General features: G+C 36.5%; 1 protein-coding gene and 1 long non-coding RNA gene across 2 annotated transcripts in view; one reads left to right on the plus strand and one right to left on the minus strand.

Annotated features, from left to right (window-relative positions):
• Positions 1 to 26,662, plus strand: part of LOC138696374 (facilitated trehalose transporter Tret1-2 homolog) — a 106,926-nt gene that overhangs the window by 61,252 nt on the left and 19,012 nt on the right. Inside the window, exons 3-4 of the mRNA XM_069821259.1 lie at positions 11,416 to 11,551; positions 15,439 to 15,647. Of these exons, the coding sequence (XP_069677360.1) occupies positions 11,416 to 11,551; positions 15,439 to 15,647 (345 nt within the window). The remainder of the gene's footprint in view (positions 1 to 11,415; positions 11,552 to 15,438; positions 15,648 to 26,662) is intronic.
• LOC138696386 (uncharacterized) overlaps positions 1 to 26,662 on the minus strand; it is a 160,631-nt gene that overhangs the window by 26,746 nt on the left and 107,223 nt on the right. The window lies entirely within an intron of this gene.

Here is a 26,662-nt window from a genome sequence, read left to right on the forward strand (position 1 = left end):
CTCAAAAATTGTATTGGCATGTTATAGACACTCAATGTCAGAATCTCTTGTTACTCGAAAAACACTTGCCGCACTCTCTTTGACATAATATGATTATGGATGCAATCAGAGCAATGACCCGATGCCTTACTTCTTCAAGGTCTTGAGGTAGAAGTGACATATAAACTACGCCCTTCAATACCTCAAAGAGAGAAGTCATATGGTGTCAAGTCTGGTAACCTAAAAGGCCAAAAGAGATAGCAGATCAATGGTGGTAGCACTTCCAATCAAATTATGTTATATGGTAAATTATAAAATGTCTACGAAACAACCATTGCTACTGAATTTGTTTTTGCAAGCCATAGAACGCAAACAGATATATTTTCTGGACCTGCCATTTTACAATAATGTCCCTGGTAGTAAGAGAAATACGAAAAATGTTTACCGAAACTTGACACATTGAAAGTTTGACTATCAAATGACGTGTATAATCAGACGTTTTAGTTTATACAGGCAGCTGCAGAACGCAAAACAGATTTATGTTATGGAGGTTCACATTTTAAACAATATCTCCGGTGACAAGGGAAGTATCAAAAACGTATACCGAAGCTCAGAACTTGTGACATTGAAAGTTTGACTATCAAATAATGTGTATAAACAGAAGTTTTCGTTATTCAGGCAGCGAGGCAGACAGAAGAAGCCGGAGGCCGATAGATGTGACTCAGGAGTATATGGAAGATGTTATTTGTCGTCTGGAATCAATTACACTAGCTTACACGCTTTTCAAGGTAAACGGGCTTACACAAACCTGAATTTGTATGTGCGTAGATGTAGCTCTTGGTGGATTTGTGTAGGATGTAACAGAAGTATTTCTATTTCATTTATTCGGTCACTGGAAATAATACAAATTAATATTATGTCTATTTATAAGCAATATAAAATATTTTTGAAGCAATGCTTAGTTACAGTACTTAGATTTACCATTTTATACACGTTAGAAAATACGTAAATAACTGACTTTATAGTCCCGTCGCTCTAATTTCCGCAGCCAATCGCGTTGCAGGTCGGCTACATTTAAATGTGTGCGTCTTGTGATTCGCTTATGAAGACGTTATTCATTTTTTAAGGCTCGATAAATACCTAATATAATCGCCCGCCATTTCGGCTCTTTCTTTGGCGTTCGGAGAAGCACACGAAGACGTTATTTGCCGCTCAATTATTTGCTCAATTACAGTGCGTTTGATTTATTATCTTAGGAGCTACGACATGATAAATGTTTAACGATGTGGCAAATAGATTTCTCGTATGGTAGCTCGGCAACGAAAGAACAAAAATGGCGAACTATACTACCTACATAGACTTTATAGAGCCTTCACTTCCTAAGACGAAAGCAAAGAGGAGGAGTCACGCCGGGAATAACAGCGTCGCGACTTTAGTTACATTACAATAAGGGTGGATGTCCAATAAAAAAGGTACCGGTATGTAATTATGTCTCGTGACCAGAACATAGTACAAAATGGAAACATAAAAATTGGAATGTTATCGTTTGAAAAAGTGGAAAAATTCAAATATCTTGGAGCAACAATAACAAATATAAATGAAACTCGGGAAGAAATTAAACGCAGAATATGCAGGAAAATGCCTGTTATTATTCGGTTGAAAAGCTTTCGTCTCAAAAAAACTGAAAGTTAGAACAGTTGTATTACCGGTTGTTCTGTATGACTGTGAAACTTGGACTCTCACGTTGAGAAAGAAATAGAGGCTAAGGGTGTATGAGAATACGGTACTTATGAAAATATTTGGGACTAAGAGGGATGATGTTATAGGAGAATGAAGAAACTTAGCCTATACAATGCAGAACTGCACGCATTGTATTCTTCATCTGACATAATTAGGAACATTAAATCCAGACGTTTGAGATGAGCAGGGCATGTAGCACGTATGAGCGAATCCAAAAATGCATATGGAGTGTTAGTTGGGAGGTCAGAGGGAAAAAGATCTTTTGGGAGACCGAGACGTAGATGGGAGGATAATATTACAATGGATTTGAGGGCGATGATATATGATGGTAGGGATAGATTAATCTTGCTCAGGATAGGGACCAATGGCGGGCTTATATGAGGGCGGCAATGGACCTCCGGGTTCTCTAAAAGCCATTTGTAAGTACGTCCGTTAAAAAGACTCCTATATACCCAATGTTATTTTCTGAACACCGAACCCCTATAGATCGTATGTAGATAGAGGTTTTACAATGTCTAGAGAAGTTTTCAACGGACCTTTTATATAATTTGCTTTCAGAATAAGTAAATACCAAAATAACTCTTCGTTCGCCTGCTGATCCGGAACTGCGCACGAGCGTGGGTTCGATTCCCGCTTGATTTGGTTTTTACCGAGGTTTTCCCCGACCGTAAGGCGAATATCAGGTAATATACGGCGAATCTTCAGCCTCAACTCGCAAAATACCATCTCGTTAGCACCAATTCCATCTTTAAATAACAAATTTAAAAAACTGTCTTATTTTGTGTGAAGTCCACTATCGACGGATGTCAGTTTATCCCAATCTATTGGTTTTCTCGCGGCCACGTGTTCTACAATGTATTGGAAACGTTACACCTTGTTGTCAACATATTTTAAGGGTACACTGAAGTGAAAAAATGACATTTTTCTTATTTTTTCACAACAAACATACTGTAAGTTTTTTTGTTTTTACTCTTAGAAAATATTTCGATGCTTATAGGAGCTCCTCGCAAAATTTCAGAAACTTGCGCCCCTGAGAAGACTTTTTTTGCCAGCCATTTTCAAAGGTGCCCGCTCTTTGAATTCCATACACTTTCTGTTACTTAACTTAATTTTTCTCGGTTTTTAGTTTTTTAATTTTTACCCATATTCAAAATCTATCTCCTTCCACAAATTTTGAGCTACCTGAATGAAAATTTTCCCAAACCTCCCTCAATCTATGTGTGAAAGTTCGCACGGATATCTCAGTAAGATTTCAAAAGAATTTTAAAAAATTATAATGTGTACAGTCTTGTCAATTTCTTTCGATATTTAAGCTACGGTAATATAAATATTTTAAACAAAACCAATTGATAAAAACACTTAAAATGTCCATGCCAATTAATATTAACGATAGTATGCTGAACATAATAATAAAATTTCTGTTCGAAAAGCTATTTTTATATCAGGAGATTATAAAATAATTACAATTAATATTTAATTAAACACTTAAACAATATATAAAATGTATGACTTCTAATAAGAACATTTAAAATTCCCATGCCAATTAATATTAACGATAGTATGTTGAACATAATAATAAAATTTCAGTTTGAAAAAGTTACTTTTATATCAGGAGATTACAAAATAATTACAATTAATATTTCATTAAACACTTAAACAATATACAAAACGTATGACTTCAGACTTTCTCCGGTAGGGGCAAAGCTTATGAACACACTGAATTCCCGGCCGCGGATTGGTCCCACCGTTAGCCAATTCCGCATAATCTGACCGAAACAATTATATATATATATATATATATATATATATATATATATATATAGAGAGAGAGAGAGAGAGAGATGAGACGAAATTCCGACATCGGACGATGGCTACAGAGTCATTAGCCGAAAGCTTAGAGTATTCCACAACCTTAACTCTGCTGATGGCCCGTGAATCCATTATTATGCTAATATACAAAATTTTTACTAATTGATCTGAAAATTTGTGTATATACTATTTATATGCAAAAATATACAGTATGTGTGAAAAAAAATGAAGACTGCAGATCCAATATTTTTAAATTTCCAAATATCATTTCAGTGTAGATATTCTTGAGTGAAATAAATTATTAATATTGTTAGACATCCGCTTACAACCAATTTATAACTTTTGAGTTTAGTGTATTTTCAAAGCATTTTAAAATTGCTAGTTTATGGTATAAGAGAATAAAATTAGATTTTATTCACGAGTGGAAAGTTTAGCTTCGCCTCGGGTGACAATTTTCACGAGCGCATAAAATCTGTTTACTCTCCTGTACTATACATTATTTTAACTTTACTTTCATCTAAATTTCATCACTGGTATCTAAATTTAATTTTAAATTGTACACTTTTCCTTTGTAATGTGTTGTTTGTGAAGAAGTTTTTTAAATGAATGAATGTATGGATTTTATTGTTGCTAATGTGTTGATTGTGATGGCGAGAGTGATTTAAAAGCTTTTAATTCACTGATACGAACAAAATCTTGTTTAGGTTGCTAAGGACTGTGAAATAAAGAGTAGTTTAGATATTAGTCACGGATAAATTTAATTTTAATGTAATCTTTACAAAACGAGTAATGTAATAGCGGCAGAAACAGAATATTGCAAATCTTCCTCTCAAAATATTTCCACCACAAACTTAAATTGGAATTCCTCTGACAATGATTTTCGACACACCAGTCGTTAGTCTATCATTAATCAATTCAGAATGTTATAAATGTGCGTCGCTGATCAGCCAGATAAACCGGCTTCTAGTTATGCGTAAAACTTTCGTTGTAATTTTCCGTATCATTATCTTAATCATTCCATGACGTCAATGAATCCGGTAGGTGAAACAAGAAACTGCTCCAGCAAGCATAAAAAAACAAAATATGCTCTAAGAACTGGTATACAAGAATGAAATAAAACTTCAAAACGAAGGCGTCCTAACACATTCTAAGCGTACAGTTTTAATCCGTTCCTCCTTGTTAATACTTCACGGATTCTGGCTTTATCATATACCTACCAAGGATTCTTTATACCGCTATCGGCGCTGTAACCTTGCCCCACTTTTCTTTCACTCTCTTTATCCATCAGATGATATTTCCAGTGGGAGTTTCTTGACGAAGGACCATCATGACGTCAAGTCCCCGACAAGGTCTCGAACAGAAAACGCAAATACTTTTATGAAAACGAAAACAAATTGAAGGGCTACCTGCAAAAAGGAGGTGGCTCCATTTTGGGAAAATGTAAATTCGTCCGAAACTGACAAACACATCGCATTTGGAAGGTGTGATATTATAATCGAACATGACCGTCTGGCGTTTATTTCTTTACATTGGTAACATGTAAAATCGTCCGCCAAGCGTTTATTTATTAACATTGGCAACATAGGAGCCATTTCAGAAATTACAGTCATTTAGATGAAAATGAACTACTAAGATATATTTCAAATCATCCATCCTCAAGTGAGGTTGACCACTGGGATCCGGAATTAAACAAACATAAAAGATAAAGGGAAATGAAACGAGTAAAATAATGATTCGATTTGTACATTAAAACGAAAATTTACGTGTTAACGTATAGATGATAGTGTAGAATTTGAAGAGAGGCCTTCAGAATTTCCATTACAATCTTCTGAACCTCATAAAAGGGAATTTTAAAGGATTTAAGGATATTACAGGTAAATTTTGGTAAACAACCCCTCGCTCCAAATAGTAAACCTGTAACATCCCAGTTGTAAAGCGAAATGCCATATTTTTTCTGAGGTATGTAAGACAAGGTACATAATATTTAGCTCGCTTGTCATCATTTATCTGCAGTGCTTGATTCGTGTCTCGCTCAAAGCAAATCTAAGACCATCGCTTTCTGGGTTCTTCTATTGATGGCAATTATATAACTCTTCTATGAGAATCATCTTCAGACACACAATGAATTTCCTCATCTACTTCCCATCCTCTGTCCCATAGGAGGTTGGCAATTGCTGTACGGGCACGATGGTGTCTGTTGTTACGCAGTATCTCTCCCTTCTTACAGAACCCCAGTACGTGGCCAAGTGTTTCAGTCTCGCTGCAGCCGGGATGGCGACAACGGGTAGTACTGAAGGTTTTGCCAGGGACAGATCCCACTGCGGTGACGTTGCAAGACATCTTGATGGCATTGATGTATTCCGAGGACGAAAGACACTTTTTAGAGGAGATCCAGGAGTTGGCTTTGGGGCATTCTTCAAATGTACAAACACCTTTGCCTTTATGTGGGAGCTGACACCATGACTGGAATAATTGTTTTCTGAGAACTTCTCTGAGATGTTTTTCTTTAGTTTAAGGAGTGACGCTGTTTGGAGCAATCTTCAGGCGCGTGAGAGATGTTTTCTTCTCCTCTTCTAGATTTCTCATGTGATGTAGATGTGCATCATTCACGTGTTCCAATCGCCTATAGATGTTATAGTGTTGAATACTTATTTAATTTTCTAACATCTAAGTACGAGTACGTGTGAATTGGTTTTCAGAACGAGTATTTATGTCAATCAGAAACAGTGCTTGTAGATGGAACATTTATTGCTTATATTGTGTATACCACTGCCACCGGGTGCTTGCCCACTTGCAGTGTAAATAAATACATACAATACATACATTTAAATACTGTACCAAGTTTTTTACCCAATTGTTTACAATTCATTCACATTTCAATGGACACTATGTACCTCTCGTGTTTTGTATCTTACCTGATAAGACTACTACTGTTTACAAAGAGACTTTTCAGATCGTTCAACTTGAGTGTGATAAACTAGGATTGAAATTCTCTCCAAAGACTATTGTAGCAGATTTTGAAATAGCAATACACTCTGCAATTAAGTTCGTATGGCCACATACCGAACTCATAGGTTGTCGATTTCACATTTCACAAGCCTGGTGGCAAAATATTCAACATCTTCGATTAGCTGTGGAATACCATAATAAGACTGATATATAGGAAAATAGTTAAGATATTGCTTTGGCCTTGTCTACTTGAAATCCGAGGATGTGGGCAAAGATTTTGGGATTGAGTTGTCATCAATACGACCAGAAGATGAACGGCTATTAAAATGTTATATTTGGTTGATAATTACGTATCAGAAGATGCTATGTTCCCTCCTTACATAAGGGCTAACTCCAATAGCACGTGCCACATAGCTAACGTATGTGAATCTTTTCGTGCAAATTTAAACGAAAATTTTAATACTGCTCATCCAAACATTTACGATTTTATCAACGTTTTAAAAGAATCTCAGACAGAAACGTACATCAAGCTACAAAGTATAAATACACAGAGAATAATTAAACGAGCTACCAGGAATAAACAACTGCGTATATGCAAACCCCTAGAAAATTATAAAGCAGGGAATTTGTACATGGTAGATTTTATTAAAAGTACTTCTTTTCATGAGAAACATTTTTAACCATGCCACCTGCCAGTCCTAAGCCTGGATAAAATGAGAAGGAAAATTTTCTCTTTAGCATTCGGAAGAGTTTACATTTCCGTGATACTGACATTAAGTAGGTATGCGAACGAGTTTACATTCCCATGATACCGATATTTAGTAGGAATGCGGACGAGTCTACATGTCAGATTATAGGTAATTATTTCCATCGGACGAATTTACAGTTTCCCTCCACTTTTTGGTGAAATTATTGTTTTGATTGTTTCATACGTTAAAAAATTTGCCCGACCTTTTAGTGCAAGAACGGTGTGATCCCGAGCAGTTGGCAATAAGTTACAGAGGAATTGGAGCTGAGCTCCCAATCGTTTCGTTAGTCCTGGAGCTATATACAAAATCAACCGTAAGTAGTATTATTAATTTCAGGAGGTTATTCTTTGAGATATTTCAAACAAAAATGTTTAATACAATTTTCCTCGTTTTTGCTTGTTTTTGTTTTATATTAAACAAATCATAGCTTACTTTGGGAAAGTCATGTTTTTAATTCCCAATAGGCTCATTCATTTTAAGAGAGCAATGTATTACGATAATAGATTATTGAAAGAATTTTATTTTGTCCTTTAAATGTGCATAAATTTGAACCGAACAAGTGTAAAGTTTTCGTTCTGCAAAACAATTTTACGATGTTGCATTTCTTCGGATGAAATTTCTGCATATTTATTCTTCTTTTTCTCTGGTTCTACAGCCGGGTTCCAACCTTGACCGCCCCAACGATGCTTCTCCATGTTCTTCGGTCTAACATCTTTGTTTTCCACCCTCTAACACCTGCTGCTATTAAATCATCCTCCACTTCATCCAGCCATCTTAGCTGAGGTCTCCCTACTTTTCTGGTGCCAAAAGGTATAGTGAGAGTCAGTTTCTTGCAAGGATCATTTTCATCCTTCCTACAAATATGGCCCAGCCACCTGACTCTCCTAGCTTTAATTTGTCTGCAAATATCTGGTTCTTTAAAATGTTGATATAATTCATGGTTATACTTTTTCCTCCAACTGCCCTCATATTTACTAGTCCGCATATCGTCCTCAGAACCTTTCTCTAAAATATACTCAACCTACAATTGTCGGCACTCCCAACTGTCCTGGTTTCAAATCAATAAAGCAAGGCTGGTCTTATTAATGTTTTATATAATTTGATCTTAGTGCTGAGGTCTGTATAGCGACAGAATGTCCCATGTCCAGAATGGCGTAAGAATTTATCCTTGCAGGGTCGTCTATAATTAGCCTAATCCGTCCGGCTTCCATTCGTTGAGGTTTCATAACATTTAAGTTTTGACGGGGTGGGGTTGTCAGCCCCACGCCCACCCCAACCTGGAGGACCAAATCCCATATTTATAACTCCTGGGACAGGGTGACCCGGCTATACCCCCAGGCACTGGGTACCCATTTTAGTCGCCTTCTACGACATGTATGGGCTAGAGTGGGACTATTCTTCAATCCCGGCCACCACACGGGATTTCTGCGTATTTATAGGACAAAATTCTTTCAATCAATCAAACACGATATGTAATGTTTCATAAATAAAACAATTTTTATATCTGAAAGGAATTAAAAACGAGCAAACTTAGGCCTATATTGAAATTTTTTGTTAGAAATATCTTAGGCCTAAGGAATAACCCCTGAAATTAATGGCATTACTTATGGTTCACTGTGTGTGTGTGTGTGTGTGTGTGTGTGCGCGTGCGTGCGTGTGTGTGTATATGCTATGTCTTGTGTTGTAGTTTATGATACTGATACAGTACTTTAGTGTTCAGTACAGACCGTGGCTAATTATATCCAATTCTATTGTAAAACGGGAGTAGCTCCATTATTAGTTTATATTTTACCGCCCTCAAATTTCTGATTATAATGAATGATTGAGTGATAAAATGAAATTCTTAGGTACCTAGACCATACGCTGAAAATAGAAAGAAGCTCAGTTAAAATTTGAATTGTTTATAATATTCCTTGTAGTTTTCCACATCTTTGTAAAAGTGGAGGTATCTTGTTTTTGCAGGGATCTCTTCAATTCTAAGGCTTAAGAGTAGATTCAAACACAATTGAAGGCGGGGACTGGAAAAGCATTGCCAAGACATTCTCGTGAAATCAATGTAAAATGAGGAGGCGCGCCATCTTGAATAAAGCGTACACTGTTCCCATCATCCCAGGTTGTGACAATGGGATGAACAAAATTTTATAGCATGTGTAGCCTACATACTTCACCGATTTCATTGTTTCCCTATTTTGCACCATCGGATGTCGTGGAAATGTTGATTGGCCACCAAGAAGCCCAGACTTGACTCCCTTGAATTTCTTTCTCTGGGGGTATTTGAAAGAGAACGTGTATGTCAGAAAACCGCATGATTTGGACACTTTGGAAGCAGTGTTTATGAAGGAGTATGCGTGCGTGCCAAGAGATATGTTGCAACGACTGTCAGGGACATTAGACCCCGGCTGCAAAGATGTGTTACTAATGGTGGTGCCTTCATTGAAATACGAAATGGCAAGGTCCATAGACACAATACAATTGAAAGCAACCGTGTAACTTCATTAATGACAGATCTATGGTGTAAAGAAAATAGGGACATAATTGTGGATCAGCCTGTATATTTCCTACATCAACCAATTATATAGCCTATATTTTCCTTATCCACGCTGACTGAACTTTCACTCAAAATAAACAGCAGTACTTGTGGCGATTATTTCCGCCAGATTACTTTTAACCTCATAAGTGGCGTAAGCGCTATGTCAGTGTAATTTTGAAATGGATTATACTAGTTGCAGTAGTACATAATGATAAGGTACTATACAGAGTAGAAGCAATATCTGTTGTGTTTGGTCAAAACATGATAACTCCAAAAATGGCCCTTTTTTTAGCTGAAAGCGCAGCCCTATATAAAAACAGTTCTCTTTCGTTTGGTATAGCCTTGATATCTCCATCTAATCTAGTGGTCGTCACCACTCGCTGAAGTGGGTAAAGGGTTAAGCCTCGGTTTTCCTGAACCGGCACATGCGACGTGCGAGGTGCGAGGCCGCCTCGCACAAATCCGGAATACACGAGAGATAGTGAGTGGTTTCTATGGCTGCGAGGTGCGCAAACTTCGCATCTCGCAGTTGTAGAAACCACTCACTATCTCTCGTTTAGTCCGGATTTGTGCGAGGCGGGCCTCGCACCTCTCACGTCGCATGCGTCGGTTCAGAAAAAACCAAGGCTTAAGCGGAGCCGTCCCGTGTGTCCCGTCGTGCAGCAGGAAGAGCTAGAAAGTATACCCGGTAGCAGCTACGATGCACCATAGTGCAGTGTGTTCTCCGCGGGTAAGAGACGCTAGCCCCAGGGTGCTCTGTGCTGATGACCGCTGATCTAATCTTAAGTTATTAATTCATTCACATTTGTATGTAACTAGAATTATGATTTGCGTAGGAAACGTGAAAATAAAAATTCTTGCATCTCAAAACATGTTTTTTGGAGTTATGTTTTGATCAAACGCCGTAGATATAACAATGCAGATTTCAACATCTTATTCCTTGGATAAAGTACAACAAAATTTCTACGAGTAATACCAAATTAGTTCCAAATGAATTCTTTCCTCAGAAAAAAATTCTAAATTTTAATATTGTTTTACTCGATAAGTACTATCCGTACGATTTTGATTTTTACTCTTATCCTTAAAGAAACTGATAAGGAATGATTTATCCCTTTGCAGTTTTTAAATAAAATGGACGGTCTTCTTTAAAATTAAATAAAACGATTAACTCGTACCCTTACTTCCTGCCATTAGCAAGTCTAGCAACCCTACCGCAGTGACTAAGAGACAATACTGCTATTCAGACCGAGTTCGTGTGTGCATTCGTATGTAGCTGGCGATGCTCTGTTGCCAAACTACGCAGATTTTCAGCCTAATTTTCCAATTAACCACGCACTTAATTACAAAACGCATAATAGGTTTTTCTTTATTTTAATGTATTCTATTGCCCCCTATAGCTACCTATGTATCACTTCACTTGACTTCACTTCACTTCACTTCACTTTACTTTTTTTTAGAGACAGACAGCTGATTGTTTATTTTAACCGATTTAATTCACTTCTAATTCACTTAATTATTCTCCAACTAACGACTTTAACAAAAGAAGCAGCGCTACAAGTTGAGTGAGAATATTTGGAAATAAATGTTAAAATTAAAAATCACGCCCTTTTAAAGACATCGCATAATGATTTTTTGTAACATGCAAATTTGTGTCCACAGTCACTTGTGGCCGGTGCCGTGTTCCTGCTCACGACGTGCTGCGGCATCCACGTGGGCTACTCTGCGATCCTGCTACCTCAGCTGAAAGCATCCAACAGCACGCTCCCTACCGACGAGGAGCTAGGATCATGGATAGGTCAGTAGTTTCCCTTTACTTAAATCATGTTAGCATCAGCTAGCCTTGTGTACTTCGCCCGCAGTGTAAACAGCCGAGCTCGCGGACGTCTGTATTCTTCCCCTCTTTCGCCGCAAGGCAGGGGTGAATAAGTACACTTGTAATAAGAAACATACGATTGCTTGTTTTACAATACCTATAGAAAAAAAAAAACAGGATAGTGAGATCCTATAGAGTTTTATATATTTATGTATTATGTTTGTTTGATTATTTTATTTTAAAATGTATACTTTATTTTGTTGCCGTGATATAAGAATTAATTAACTCTTTTTATATTTAAACGTTTATTTATAGGAAGTTGATACGTTTTTGTTCATTATAATATTAAATAACTTTAGGGATATTAGTGTAATTGTAAAGACTACTAATTGACACTCAAATTTAATTTCTAGTTCTAAAATCAGCAATAGCTGTTATTCAGTCTCAGCATGAATTTTGTTTATTCAAGCTTTCAAGCCCTAATCACGATGGAGAGCCACAACATATAATGTGTAAGAAATTTGATGTACAGGAACATTACGATGTTTATAATTCCCACGAATACAAGGACATCGCGGAAGATGATAGGATGAAAATGATGATTATAAAAAAAACATTTGAAACTATAAATAGTTCAAAAATTTACTTAAATATTTAAAATCCAACTAGGCCTATAAGTTATAATGTTGTTTTTAATAATTTTAAGAGTTTTTCTGTGGTTATTATTTATTTCTTTAAATTCCATCTCGTTCGTAAGTTTGCAGAAGTCTTATTAATGTCAATATTTTGGAGCACTTATAGTTTCGAACAGTTTTTTCACAACTGAATCTCATCAACAAAACTGGGCGAAGACTACGTTTGACAGATTCTCAGAAAGAGTCCATTATGGGGATAATTTCCAGCAAGACTGAGATTTAAAGAATAATTAATATGAATATGGGTATAACAAAACTATTAGAATTTTCTTTAATACTCGATTTTTTTTATTTTTTATTTTATTTTTATGTATTTATTTTTTACAGAAGTTGCTAATGTTTATTTTTTGTGTTGGCAATGTGAAATATTGTTTTCTTCTTTGGTAAAAAATATGAAAACACTCAATAGTAAGTTTTGTACTGGGGCATTTGAAAATAAAAATGCGTGTTATTATTCGGTTGAGAAGCTTTTATTATCTAGTCTGCTGTCAAAAAATCTGGAAGTTAGAATTTATAAAACAGTTATATTACCGGTTGTTCTGTATGGTTGTGAAACTTGGATTTTCACTCTGAGAGAGGAACATAGGTTAAGGGTGTTTCAGACTAAGGTGCTTAGGAAAATATTTGGGGCTAAGAGGGATGAAGTTACAGGAGAATGGAGAAAGTTACACAACGCAGAACTGCAGGCATTGTATTCTTCATCTGACATAATTAGGAACATTAAATCCAGACGTTTGCGATGGGCAGGGCATGTAGCACGTATGGGCGAATCCAGGAATGCATATAGAGTGTTAGTTGGGAGACCGGAGGGAAAAAGACCTTTGGGGAGCCCGAGACGTAGATGGGAGGATAATATTAAAATGGATTTGAGGGAGGTGGGATATGATGATAGGGACCAATGGCGGGCTTATGTGAGGGCGGCAATGAACCTTTGGGTTCCTTAAAAGTCATTTGTAAGTAAGTAAGTAAGTATGTTAAAATTTGTAGGAATATAACAATTTTAATAATGCGCACATTCTTAAACCAAATTTGATTAAATTTAGTACATACACACTACTTACAAGGAGTACAATAACTTCTAAAAAATTCCAGACTTCTACATTTATTTGATTATAAAATTGAAATTTCATCTTGATGTACCCTTAATTTAATTTCGATACTTTCATATTTTGAGGGGTGGATTACGCGAAGAGAATTGTGTGATAAAACAGAGTAATTACAAATTAAATTGTTCATTTATATATGTGAAAAATTAATTAAATAACTGAACAAATAAATAAATAGACAATTAAATAAACATACAAGTAAATTCACACAATTAAATAAACACATAATTAAAAACACGTAATTAAATAAAACATGTAATTAAGTAAATAGATAATTAAATGGAATTTCAAGTAAGTATGTTAAAATTTGTAGGAATACAAAAATTTTAATATTGCGCAAATTCTTAAACGAAATTCGATTAAATTTGAACGGACTGAATGATTTGAATGAATTAAAATGAAATTCTATCATAAAAATAGAATGAAATTTGTAGCTCAGCCACATGATCATAATACAAGACGAAATGAATTTCTTAATTTAATTGAACCTAAATGCTTCACATCTGCTGCTTTACTACACAGTACAAATTATGGTCCACATCTATATAATTCGATAATAAAATTTCACCCAGAATCGACTACTTTAAGCAGTGAAATTTTAAGATTCAGATTTACTCGTAAACAATTTATACGAGAGACTTCCCTGTTTTATATTTACCATATATTATAAAACAAGTTTATTTCTATCCTAAGTATATTTTCTCTATCTTATCTTTGTTACTATATCAACATGATCTGTACTAATTATACTACTAATAATAAGTTAATATTAATGAATCACCAATCTAACATATTCTCTTTTTTCACTCAGTTATTACTAGTATTATTATTACTAACTTCATTATTATTATCTTTATGTGACCTTTTTCTTAAGTATTTTGTCTACAAATTATGTAAATTTATGTATGTTTCTACTACTCTTGTTAAGGATGTGATCTTACAAGCAAACGTTCTGATGGAGGCAGATAAAAAATTTTTTTTTTCTTTCACCATGTTAATAATGTCAAAAGAAGTGCTTATACAAGTTTTGGCCACTCGACCGCAATTACGAGGACCGTAAAAAAAATAAGTTCGCCAGGGGCCGCTAACAGAAAAAAAAAACACAATTTCATTGGACAAATTTATTGGAACGGACACAGCAATTGTTGCGCTATTTTTTAACGTATTTTCCATCGGAATTGATATATTTCTCATATCATGGGATCGACAGGGAGAGGTGCAGACGCAGTCAAACGCTGGTTCCGATCTGAGGCGGCTGACTTCTACGACACAAAAATTGATCCCATGGTATGTATGACAAATGTCTCAATTCCAGTGGGGGATATGTTGACAAATAGCGCAACAATTGCTGTATCTGTTTCAATAAGTATTTCCATGCAATTGTGCTGTTTTCTATAAACGGTTCCAGGGAAAATATCTTTCTGGACGGCCACGTAATTGCGGTCGAGTGGCCAAAATTTGTATGGGCACTTCTTTTGACATTATTAATATGATGGAAGAAAAAAATTTAACTTTATCTGCCCCCATCAGAACTTTTGCTTGTTAGTGCAAGAATTTAAAATTTTATTTTAGAAACAGTAGAGATTTCTAATTTTGTGAATTACCGGTATGTATAATCTGTGTAATCAGAATCTTACATTTTAATTCAGAAAAAATAGGTATGTTTAGTGAACAATGTAAAATTGTATGGCATTTTCAAGTCTTTCCATCAAAACGGAACTGTCCCCGAACACGAGGCTTTGCTCTTTCGGGGTACTTTCATGTAGCGCTTTTTATGTATATGTTATTATTAAATTAATCTAAATCTAAATCTAAAATAAAATAATTAATTAATTAGTAGATTAATAATTAAATAATCGTTTAAATAAATAAAATAAGTAACTAAATACATAAATACGTACATAAATAAATAATTTCTGTGGCTCTCTTACAGAAAGGGTGATAACAGCGCACTCTCAAACGAACAACGTTGATAGAATAGTAATGTCTCCTTAAATTGTGGCTCGTATAGACAGCTAAACATTATGTCTAAACAGCCATACTTAATTCAAATCGCGTTTGTTCACAGCGAGCGTGCAATCGATCGCCAGTCCATTCGGTGCATTCCTGAGCGGGCTGCTGATGGACCGCTGGGGACGACGCACCACACTCATTCTGTGCACACTGCCCTTCACGGCGAGCTGGCTGCTCCTAGCTTTCGCCACCAAACATGCCGTCATACTTGCAGCGAGAGCGATGGCGGGGTTCGCTTCTGGGCTCACCGTGGGCCCCACACAGGTGTGTACTAAGTACTGACTCTGGTAAATATGCTACTAACAAGAAACGATACCATTTATAGTCGGGTTCACGAAAGATTAATTACTTAAAAAAAAAAAAAAAAAAAAAAAAAAAAAGATCGTCTTTTCAATGTCGCTAGTTATTGTTACCAGATATCACAAAGGCAGGTAAAATCACAATGTAATGTACGGAAATAAAAATAAAAATATAATAATAACAATAGTAATAATAATACGCTGTACCAACTTCGTGTTATGCTTGTTCAGTAAAATTAATAGTACCTATATGGTATTTTTGCAAAATGAGACAGAATAAATATGGGAAATACCCGTTATTATTCGGTTGAGAAGCTTTTGTCATCTAGTCTGCTATCAAAAAATCTGAAACTTAGAATTTATAAAACAGTTATATTACCGTTTGTTCTGTATGGTTGTGAAACTTGGACTCTCACTTTGAGAGAGGAACAAAGATTAAGTACCGTATTAGCCCGAGTGTAAGCCGCACCCGAGTATAAGCCGCACCCTTAATTTTAGGGGGAAAGGAGAAAAAAAAAAAAGAAAAATTGAGTGCAGAATGAGAAAAAAAGGAAAATTGAGTGCAGTGAAATTTACCTGTCACATTATCCAGTTACAAAACTGTTTACACTATTTAAACACTTTTTCTTCAATTACGGTATTACGTGGGTAAATGACCAAAAATACCGGTACAACTAATCACCGTCTTCTCCAATGTCACTGCTGACTTCACTACTACCGGTACCGGTATTTGTTTCATCACTGTCACTTTGTCCATCACTCTCCGCCCAAAGTACGTCGTCCTCCATCCAGAGCATTAGACACGCAGCATTTCTTGAAGCCTTTGATGATTGAATCTGGTGATATCGTGTGCCATGAAGAGAGAATCCACTCACAAATAAGGCTGACAGATGGCTTCTTGATCTTCCCAGATGGAGTGAATGCATGACCCCCTTCTAGAATCCAATCCGAATACTGTTTTCGGAGATGGTCTTTAAAAGGCTTGTTCACGACGACATCAAGCACCTGCAATTTTGATGTCATACCTCCAGGTAAGACGACTAGGTCTGTCTTCAATGCAGTAACTTTCTTTTTTACTTCGGGTGTGAGGTGACCTTTAAAGGCATCCAATACTAACATAGTCCTCTTACAGAGCAGCGCACCTGGTCTGCGATTCCAAACCGTAGCTAGCCAGTCCACCATTAGTTCGGTTGTCATCCATCCTTTCTCTTGGCAACGAATCACTAATCCCTTAGGTAAATTCTCCTTGGGCATAGTTTTACGCTTCAGAATAACGTACGGAGGCAGTTTTCCTCCATCTGCCGTAACCGCCAGCATCACAGTGATTCTTTGTTTTTCATTTCCAGTTGTTCTCAATGATATGCTTTTCGCCCCTTTATTGTCAACTGTCATATTGCTCGGCATGTCCCAAAATACGGGCGTCTCGTCGGCATTGCCGATCTGGTGTAATGGGTAAGAGTGGCGCTGACGCAATTCAATGACGTGCCTCTGGAAGTTGATGAGTTTCTCAGTAAAATCCTCTGGCAGTCTCTGTGCTAATGAAGTGCTTCGTCGGAGAACAAGGCCACTTCTACATATAAACCTGCGGCACCAACCTATACTCCCATGGAATTCTGTCTGTAGAATGTTTAGGGTCTTCGCTATTTCCAACGATTTTACCTGGATTACTTGTCGAGAGATAGGCATCCCTTCTTTCCTTTTGTCTTGTACAAAGGAAAGGACCCTACGTTCTAGTTCAGGGTATTTCCCAGCCTTGGGTCCTCTGAAAGATTTTCTGGTTGTATTGGCATTTTTCAGTTTATCCTCCGAGGCGATCCAGCGCCGCACATTATACTCATCCACACTAAACTTTTTGCCGGCTTCTCTATTAGACGTACTCCTAGCATGACGAATAACTGCAAGTTTGAAACTAGCGTCATAACTGCGCCGAATTCCCAAGCTTGTTGAAGCTTTTCTTTCTACGTTTCCGCTCATGGCTGAACCCGTAGCTACGTACAAACTGTTTTAATCTGTCCTATCATACAAAAGAGTACGATCACTGTACTATGAAGACTGGTACATTGTTGCGTCATATACCATACGACTGCTGACAATTTCAAACACGAGCGCGTGGCATTGTTGCTCCATTTCAAAATGATAAAATTACCGGTAGCAACATGCGCCACATTTCAAGTTTAAATTTATCGGTCGCGCAAATAAGCCGCACCCCAACTTTTCGAGTTTGAAATTTGAATAAAAAGTGCGGCTTATATTCGGACCAATACGGTATGTTTAAGAATAAAGTTCTTAGGAAAATATTTGGGGCTAAGAGAAATGAAGTTACAGGAGAATGGAGAAAGTTACACAACGCAGAACTGCACGCATTGTATTCTTCACATGACATAATTAGGAACATTAAATCCAGACGTTTGAGATGGGCAGGGCATGTAGCACGTATGGGCGAATCCAGAAATGCATATAGAGTGTTAGTTGGGAGACCGGAGGGAAAAAGACCTTTGTGGAGGCGGAGACGTAGATGGGAGGATAATATTAAAATGTATTTGAGGGAGGTGGGATATGATGGTAGGGACTGGATTAATCTTGCTCAGGATAGGGACCGATGGCGGGCTTATGTAAGGGAGGCAATGAACCTCCAGATTCCTTAACGGCCATAAGTATGTATGTACGATATACAGTATGTATGTATCATCATCATCATCATCATCATCATCATCGATCCGACCTGCTTGGACCACGTTATTTCAACTGATTTGCTTTAATCCTTTTGCAGTATTCTCGCCTTTTTCCTCTTTCTGTTTCTTTTCTTTCTTCAGTCCAAATGATGCCTGTTTTCGTTTTAGTTTTTTTCCTGGAAGCTCCGAAATGCTCTAAGTTCCTTGTTAAGGGGTTCGCATTCTTGAATGTCTTCCTGAGTAATTCCCACTACTTATATATCTCTTCCCATTTTTTTACGCAAGCTTCTTTAGTTTTCTTACTCGAAAAGTAAACAAATATTCTGTTGTTTAAGTTTCCTGTACTCATTTGAGCCATAGAAAGTAATCCTTCTTTTTTTGATTGTGTCAGATATTTTTTTTCCATATGTGTGTACAGTTCATGGTTATGTCGTCTTCTATATTGTCTGTTTTCTTTAATCAGGCTCAATATCTTTCTCAGGATTTTCCTTTCTTTTGATTTCTAGTTTTCAATTACGCCCTTTTTATTCATTGTGAGACATTCTGCTGCATACAAGGCCTCTGGGCGGATAACTGTACAATAATGACTTATCTTTGCTATAAAGAACAAAGATTTTTTTATTATGAACTCCTTTAGTTAGTGGGTAGAGGCTATTTATCATTATTATTATTATTATTATTATTATTATATTTACTATTACGAGTATTATTATTATTATTATTATTATTATTATTATTATTATTATTATTATTATTATTATAGATCTAATATTAAAATGTATTTTGTCCGGCAACATGAAATTCATTGGTTTAAATGAACAGTTCATTATTAGTGAGGTCGGCCTGGGTAGAGTAGTCGGTATAGAGCTGGCCTTCTGTGCTTGAGATTGCGGGTTTGATCCCGGCCCAGTCGATGGTATTTAAGTGTGCTTAAATGTGACACGCTCATGTCAATAGATTTACCGGTATGGTATGTAAAAGAACTCCTGCGGGACAAAATTCCGGCACACCGGCGACGCTGATATAACCTCGGCAGTTGCGATCGTCGTTAAATAAACCACATATTAAATATATTAATTATTAATGAGACCGGTCGTCGAGCTGGTAAAGTCTGTGTGATGTATCTTGTCTCACTGTGAAAAGAGAGAGAAAGGAGATATGTCTTACTTCGTCTGTATTGTTATAGCGATGGGAGAGTGGAGTGATGCCGTCCATCCATCCAGTGTCGGAAGGGACTAGTTGATACATTCTGTAGCGCAAAATAAAATTACACAATATCTCTCTTCGTACTGTGTAGTTCCGTCACTGAGCTTGTCTTTCAAGAAATTGAGTTCCGGTAGCCTGTACAATAACAAGGTTTTCAAAGGAATCCTGAAAATTTACAACCCTCCTATAATCTCCATCCTCATTTGAAGGGACTTGGTTTTATTGCTACTGAGACAAGATAAACCTTACCAGGTATAGTAGTGGCTAACGTCAAGGTATGAATACATACGTAACTCACTCCGTTTTCTAACACGAAAAGTAGATGGGCTAGCCCACCCTCTTGTCGAAAATCAGAATTCACTAAGAAGATAACTTAAATATAATAATAAATTAATAATAATAATATCTCTGATTGACGTTCTAATCTCTGATTGAGGTTCTGTGTGATATGTAGGCTACATTTGTTGTCTCACTTGACGATATGTATCAGAGGAAGAACAATAATTGTTTGCATACATCTGAAGTCTGATTAGTGCAGTGGCGGCTCGTAGTCAAATGTCCAGGGTAGACAAAATTTGCAGAACATTTCTTTGTATTTCCCGCGATTCGCTTAGAGCTCGCTTTCATCATGCCCCCCGAAAACTTAACTCTTGCTTACATAACAGTACTGTTACATCAATTAGCCGTCTCATAATTTATCGGTTTTTTTTCTGGTTTATTGTTATACTGTTGTCTTGCAACCCTTGTTGTTCAGACATTTCTGAAATTGGATTCAAATTCTTTTCAAGTCTCTTTAGATTTACAGAGTTACAAATATGATCTGATTATCTGATTCCAAGTACCTTCTTTAGATGACAATAACAAACATAGCCAACAGTACAGCTTAGCTTTAACTTCACTTCCTGCGAGCCATTTATATGTTTCATACCATACTTACTTACTTACAAATGGCTTTTAAGGAACCCGCAAGTTCATTGCCACCCTCACATAAGCCCGCCATCGGTCCCTACACTGTGCAAGATTAATCCAGTCTTTATCATCATATACCATCTCCCTCAAATCCATTTTAATATTATCCTTCCATCTACGTCTCGACCTCCCCAAAGGTCTTTTTTCCTCCGGCCTCCCAACTAACACACTACATGCATTTCTGGATTCGCGCATTCGTGCTACATGCCCTGTCTATTTCAAACGTCTAGATGTAATGTTCTTAATTATGTCATGTGAAGAATACAATGCGTTCAGTTCTGCGTTATGAAACTTTCTCCATTCTCGCCCCAAATATTTTTCTAAGAACCTTATTCTCAAACACCCTTAACCTATGTTCCTCTCTCAAAGTGAGAGTCCAAGTTTCACAACCACACAGAACAACCGATAATAGGCTATAACTGTTTTATAAATTCTAACTTTCAGATCTTTTGACAACAGACTGGATGATAAAAGCTTCTCAACCGAATAATAAGAGGCATTTCCGATATTTATTCTCTGTATAATTTCCTCCCGAGTATCATTTATATTTGTTACTGTTGCTCCAAGATATTTTAATTTTTCCACCTCTTCGAAGGATAAATCTCCAATTTTTATATTTCCATTTCATAGAGTGTTTCATACCATGAAGGATTAAATTTTCTTGCACCTTTAGCACTGACTTTATGAACAGTAGTGCTTAATGCAGGAGTGGGTCGTCCATTGTCCAAAATACTTCTCTGTTCAATGTCATTACGACGCGAAAACGGACAACGTAACAGTTCACTTATTATATCAGTCATAATATAATATTATTGTTATCACTTACATTAACTATAAATCACCAAATATACAGAACATTAATATACAGTACGTACTTGCAAAAATCAAATTTTCTAAAATATACTGTTTAAAAAAAACATCTTTTAAAACACGCTGTTTAAAAACTGTTATTGTACTCGTAACAGGCTACGTTCCAACCCGTGAAACTGTCAAACAGAAATTTCGCAAATCGTAGGTGTTCGATAATGCTCGTGGGTTCTCCTTAGGGCAGGCAGAATTCAAGCGCGCTGGCTTAAGCATTGAACGCATGCGCTAAGAAAGCATTTAGAATAGCGATCTATTTTAATGCTTACTCCAGGGCCAGATTTAAAGTTACGTGGAAGGTCGGCTAACTTCGCTACTGCCGACCTTCAGACGCATTGTGATCTGTCCTGTGTATTCTTGTCGGATAAATCGAACTGCTAGTAGTAAGCAACGTCCAACAAACCCTAAAAAAATCCCATTCATAGTTAATTGAAGAATTTCTAAGAAGCTAGACAAGAGTATATAATTATAATTATATAAGGTTTTCCAAATGTGTTGGGGTAATTAATAAATACTGTACCCACTTTTAGGTTTTTCCAAATGTGTTGGGGTAGGCTTAGCCTACCCTGCCTGCCCTGAGGAGCCGCCTCTGGATTAGTGTAATATGTAGCTAGTAGGCGAAGTATACAATGGAGGAGAAAAAGGAACCGGCCACCTTCCCCATTATCTCCTGGCTTATTTGCCTCATGAGTGATGCCTTATCGGTGTCATTAAAAAACTACAGGGTATTTATGAAATCCTTTGGAGTAAGTAAGTAAATACAGGTATAACAACGTATTATGTGACACAGTTCAGCATTTTTTTGTCAGCTGGATGCCCGTGTTTAAGTTGTGTAATAATTTTAAACAATGTGGAATTGAGGTGATTTTTCTCGGGATTATATTATTTCTGCTGCAATGCTTTACGATTTTGTATAATTGACGACTAATATGTATTACCAGCTCACATTTTCATGTTGATTTAATAAAGATTCTTAGTTTTTAGTATTACATACAGGTCTTATACGGTAGAATCAAGTTTACTTCACAAGATTTATCTCTGAGAACATTATAAGTCGGCAGGGAATTAATTTACTAGAAGGGAATTTTTACAGTAATTACTACAAGTCTTCAAGCCTTTAGGTCAGCACGCCTGCTTATAATCTGTGTCAATCACCGATGTGTAGAGCTACAGTATGCTTGTTGGCTTGCCGTGTATTCGGGTCTGCAGTGGTCCCCCATATTGGTGGTTGTACTATTTAAACATGAGAATACGATTGCATACTATGTGGTATAACATAAATCAAAGAGTCTGGGCAGGCCTACACATTGTTGTGCTCAAGTTGTCTGGAAACTCGTATTTCAGGGTGAGAATGAAGTCACACAAGAAAGCACTGTCTAAGTAGTAAAGCTTGCTTGCAGTGAGAAACGAAACGAAACGAAACAAAACAAAGACATGTAATTCCACTTGTTGGCAATTACTCACTCCGTGTTTCCATTCATTAAAATAAGCATTTCAAGTTTAGAATAACGGATTCTTTCCAGAGTTTAGGTTAATTAAGAAGAGAAATCGAAATTTAATATTTGCACTGTCATCTACTGCATATAGCAAAAAAATAATTCCAGAACGAAAGCAGGGCGTATTCAGCTTGACAACTTAGGAAAGTTCTTAATTCAGGAACTCTCGCTGGAGCTAAGGAGTCGGCTTTCTATACCAGAAATTCGATCCAAAATCCCAGCACACAATTACGCAGGATATAACTTAGAAAGAGGAAAATAATTGGAAGACTAAATCGTTCATATATATAGTAATAGCAGCAGTAACAGTAGTGATGGTGATGGTAGTAGCAGTGGTATTGTATCAGTAGTAGTGGCAGTGATGGTAGCAGTAGTAATACTAGTAGTGGGAGTCTTGGTAGTGGTGGTAGCAGTAGTAGCAGCAGCAGTAGTAGTAACAGTTGTAGTAGTAGTAGTAGTACTAGTAGTAGTAGCAGCAGCAGTAGTAGTAGTAGCAGCAGCAGTTGTAGTAGTAGTAGTAGTAGTAGTAGTAGCAGCAGCAGTTGTAGTAGTAGTAGTAGTAGTAGTAGTAAGTTAGTAGTAGTAGTAATAGTAGTAGTAATAGTAGTAGTAAGTTAGTAGTAGTAGTAATAGTAGTAGCAGCAGTAGTAGTAGTAGTAGTAGTAGTAGTAGTAAGTTAGTAGTAGTAGTAGTAGTAGTAATAGTAGTAATAGTAGTAGTAGTAATAGTAAGTTAGTAGTAGTAGTAGTAAGTTATTAGTAGTAGCAGCAGTAGTAGTAAGTTAGTAGTAGTAATAGTAGGAGTAGTAGTAGTAAGTTATTAGTAGTAGTAATAGTAGTAGCAGCAGTAGTAGTAAGTTAGTAGTAGTAGTAGTAGCAGCAGTAGTAAGTTAGTAGTAGTATAGTAATAGCAGTAGTAGTAGTATAGTAATAGTAGTAGTAGTAGTAGTAAGTTAGTAGTGGTAGTAATAGTGGTAGTAGTAGTAGTAAGTTAGTAGTAGTAGTAGTAAGTTATTAGTAGTAGTAAGTTAGTAGTAGTAGTATAGTAGTAGTAATAGTAGCAGCAGTAAGTTAGTAGTAGTAGTAGTAGTAATAGTAACAGCAGTAGTAGTAGTAGCAGTAGTCAGGGTTGCCAGACGTTATGGATTTTCAAGGATTGTTCCGGATTTTAAAGGTGTGTCCTGTGTCCTGGATTGAGTTATGTTTGTCCTGGAATGTCAAAAACATTGGAAAATGCAATTTTTTGCTCATTTCTATAAAATTATTGTTAAAATTCATTATTCATTTTTTCAAGACCCTGTCCAACCTACCATAAATGCCGCCTGGTGATTCCTATCACGTTGTATTGAAATAAAAACGATAATACTGTAGTATGTATTAGGTATTATACAGTGTTTCTATTCATTACTCTCTCTGAAAGTGATTTATTATTGGTAGGATTTAAATACTGTACCATGCATTTTTCTTCTATATAGATCAGACTGTAATATGACATTATTGTCTCAGACTATCAATAATTAAAAGAAAATTTCATAATCTAGCAAAAATGTAACAAAATTGAAAGTTTAGGACCTACATAATTAGTTGAAATACATAAAAACGAATAAAATCAGTTGTATTGCAAATTGAATTAATTCAAATGTGTAGTCACGTTAATGTACGCAGTATCATCATCTGTCCTGGATTTCTGACGAGAGAATCTGGCATCCCTGGTAGTAGTGCTGATAGTAGTAGTAGTAGTAGTAGTAGCAGTAGTAGTAGTAGTAGTAGTAGTAGTAGTAGTAGTAGTAGTAGTAGTAGTAGTAGTAGTAGCAGTTGTTGTAGTAGTAGTAATGGCAGAAGTGGTAGTGTTTGCATTAGTGACAGTAGTAGTAGCAGTAATGTTAGTAGTAGTAGTAGTAGTAGTGGCAGTACTAGCAGTAGGAGTATTAGCAGTAGTACCGGTAGTATTGGTACTAGAAGCGGTATTAGCAGTAGTAGTAGTGGTGGTGGTAGGCCTACCAGTAATGGTAGCAGTAATAGTAGTAGTAGTACTAGCAGTAATAATATTGGTACTATTATGTTGGTGCATAAGTTCGTAGCGTGTTTGTTTCGCGTGTTGGTACTCCGGTTGCTATGGGTGTATTTATCGATTGTCATTTTTTATTTGAAGATCAATTCTTGTGCTTGAGTTCACACACGGCCGACTTGATGCTCCCTTCGCTTCTCTGTATACGGCTTTGACAATAGTAGGGGAGAGTCGGGTAGTATCGGACATCGGGTAGTATCGGACAGTGCATTTCTTTCATCTACCACCATATGATAGTACCTGAATTGCATGGTTACGTTTCTGTATGCGACATCACAGAAACGTAACCATGTCAATCAGGTATTATCATCGTGTGGTAGATGAAAGAAACTCACTGTCCGATATTACCCGATGTCCGATACTACCCTACTCTCCCCTAATCTTATTCTGAAATTGGTTAATTTCTCAATTCCACCACGAGGCGCTGTCTGCCAAGGATTGGTGTCCACAGAAGAAATACTCAATATGAATTAAAATAAATGATTGAAGAGTAATAATAACATTTATAAATAATAAATAAGAAAATAATAAGTGTCATTAAGTTTAGTTCTGTTAATTATGGTAAAAGCGTGAGTTTAAAAACAGGGAAGATAACGCATAGTAACCTCTTCAGTTTAAGTAACATGATGACAGAGATTTGCGTTTCTTGGGTGGAGGGAGTTTAGTAAAAAAAATTGTTCGTCGTGGTCTTTTGATATCCGTCACTTTATACCGAGGATAATGAGGGAATATTGTTGGCACACCACTTGGTTTTAATTGTCTAAATTTTCCATAATTAGAATAATCATCTTCCCTGAAATGTAAACTACAAACGACTGAAGATAGGGAGTTGCTTTTGGAACAAAGTCTTGGCGTGAAATCACTTTAAGCCATTTTTCGCATCTTTCACTTACTTACTTATGGCTTTTAAAGAACCCGGAGGTTCATTGCCGCCCTCACATAAGCCCGCCATCGGTCCCTATCCTGAACAAGATTAATCCAGTCCCTACCATCATTTTCCACCTCCCTCAAATCCATTTTAATATTATCCTCCTATCTACGTCTCGGGCTCCCCAAAGGTCTTATTCCCTCCGGCCACCCAACTAACACTCTATATGCATTTCTGGATTCGCCCATACATGCTACATGCCCTGCCCATCTCAAACGTCTCGATTTAATGTTCCTAATTATGTCAGATGAAAAATAAAATGCGTGCAGTTCTGCGTTATGTAACTTCATTCTCCTGTAACTTCATCTCTCTTAGCCCCAAATATTTTCCTAAGAACCTTATTCTCAAACATTCTTAATCTGTGTTCCTCTCTGAAAGTGAGAGTCCATGTTTCACAACCATACAGTACAACCAGTAATATAACTATTTTATTGATTCTAACGTTCAGATTTTTTGACAGCAGACTAGATGACAAAAGCTTTCCATAGAATAATGAGAGGCATTTCCCATATATATTCTGCGTTTAATTTCCTCCCGAGTATCATTTATATTATTGTTACTGTTGCTCCAAGATATTTGAATTTTTCCACCTCTTCGAAGAATAAATCTCCAGTTTTTATATTTCCATTTCGTACAATATTCTGGTTACGAGACATAATCATCTTTCTTTACCACTCGGAAATTCATAGAATGATATTGTTCCTCCACTCTTTTTTCTATTCGAAGTATACAATGGTACACAACAATACGTTATTTTGAATCATATCACAATGAACTC

This window comes from Periplaneta americana, chromosome 1 (genome assembly GCF_040183065.1).
Source record: "Periplaneta americana isolate PAMFEO1 chromosome 1, P.americana_PAMFEO1_priV1, whole genome shotgun sequence".
In the NCBI taxonomy this organism is placed as follows: domain Eukaryota; kingdom Metazoa; phylum Arthropoda; class Insecta; order Blattodea; family Blattidae; genus Periplaneta; species Periplaneta americana.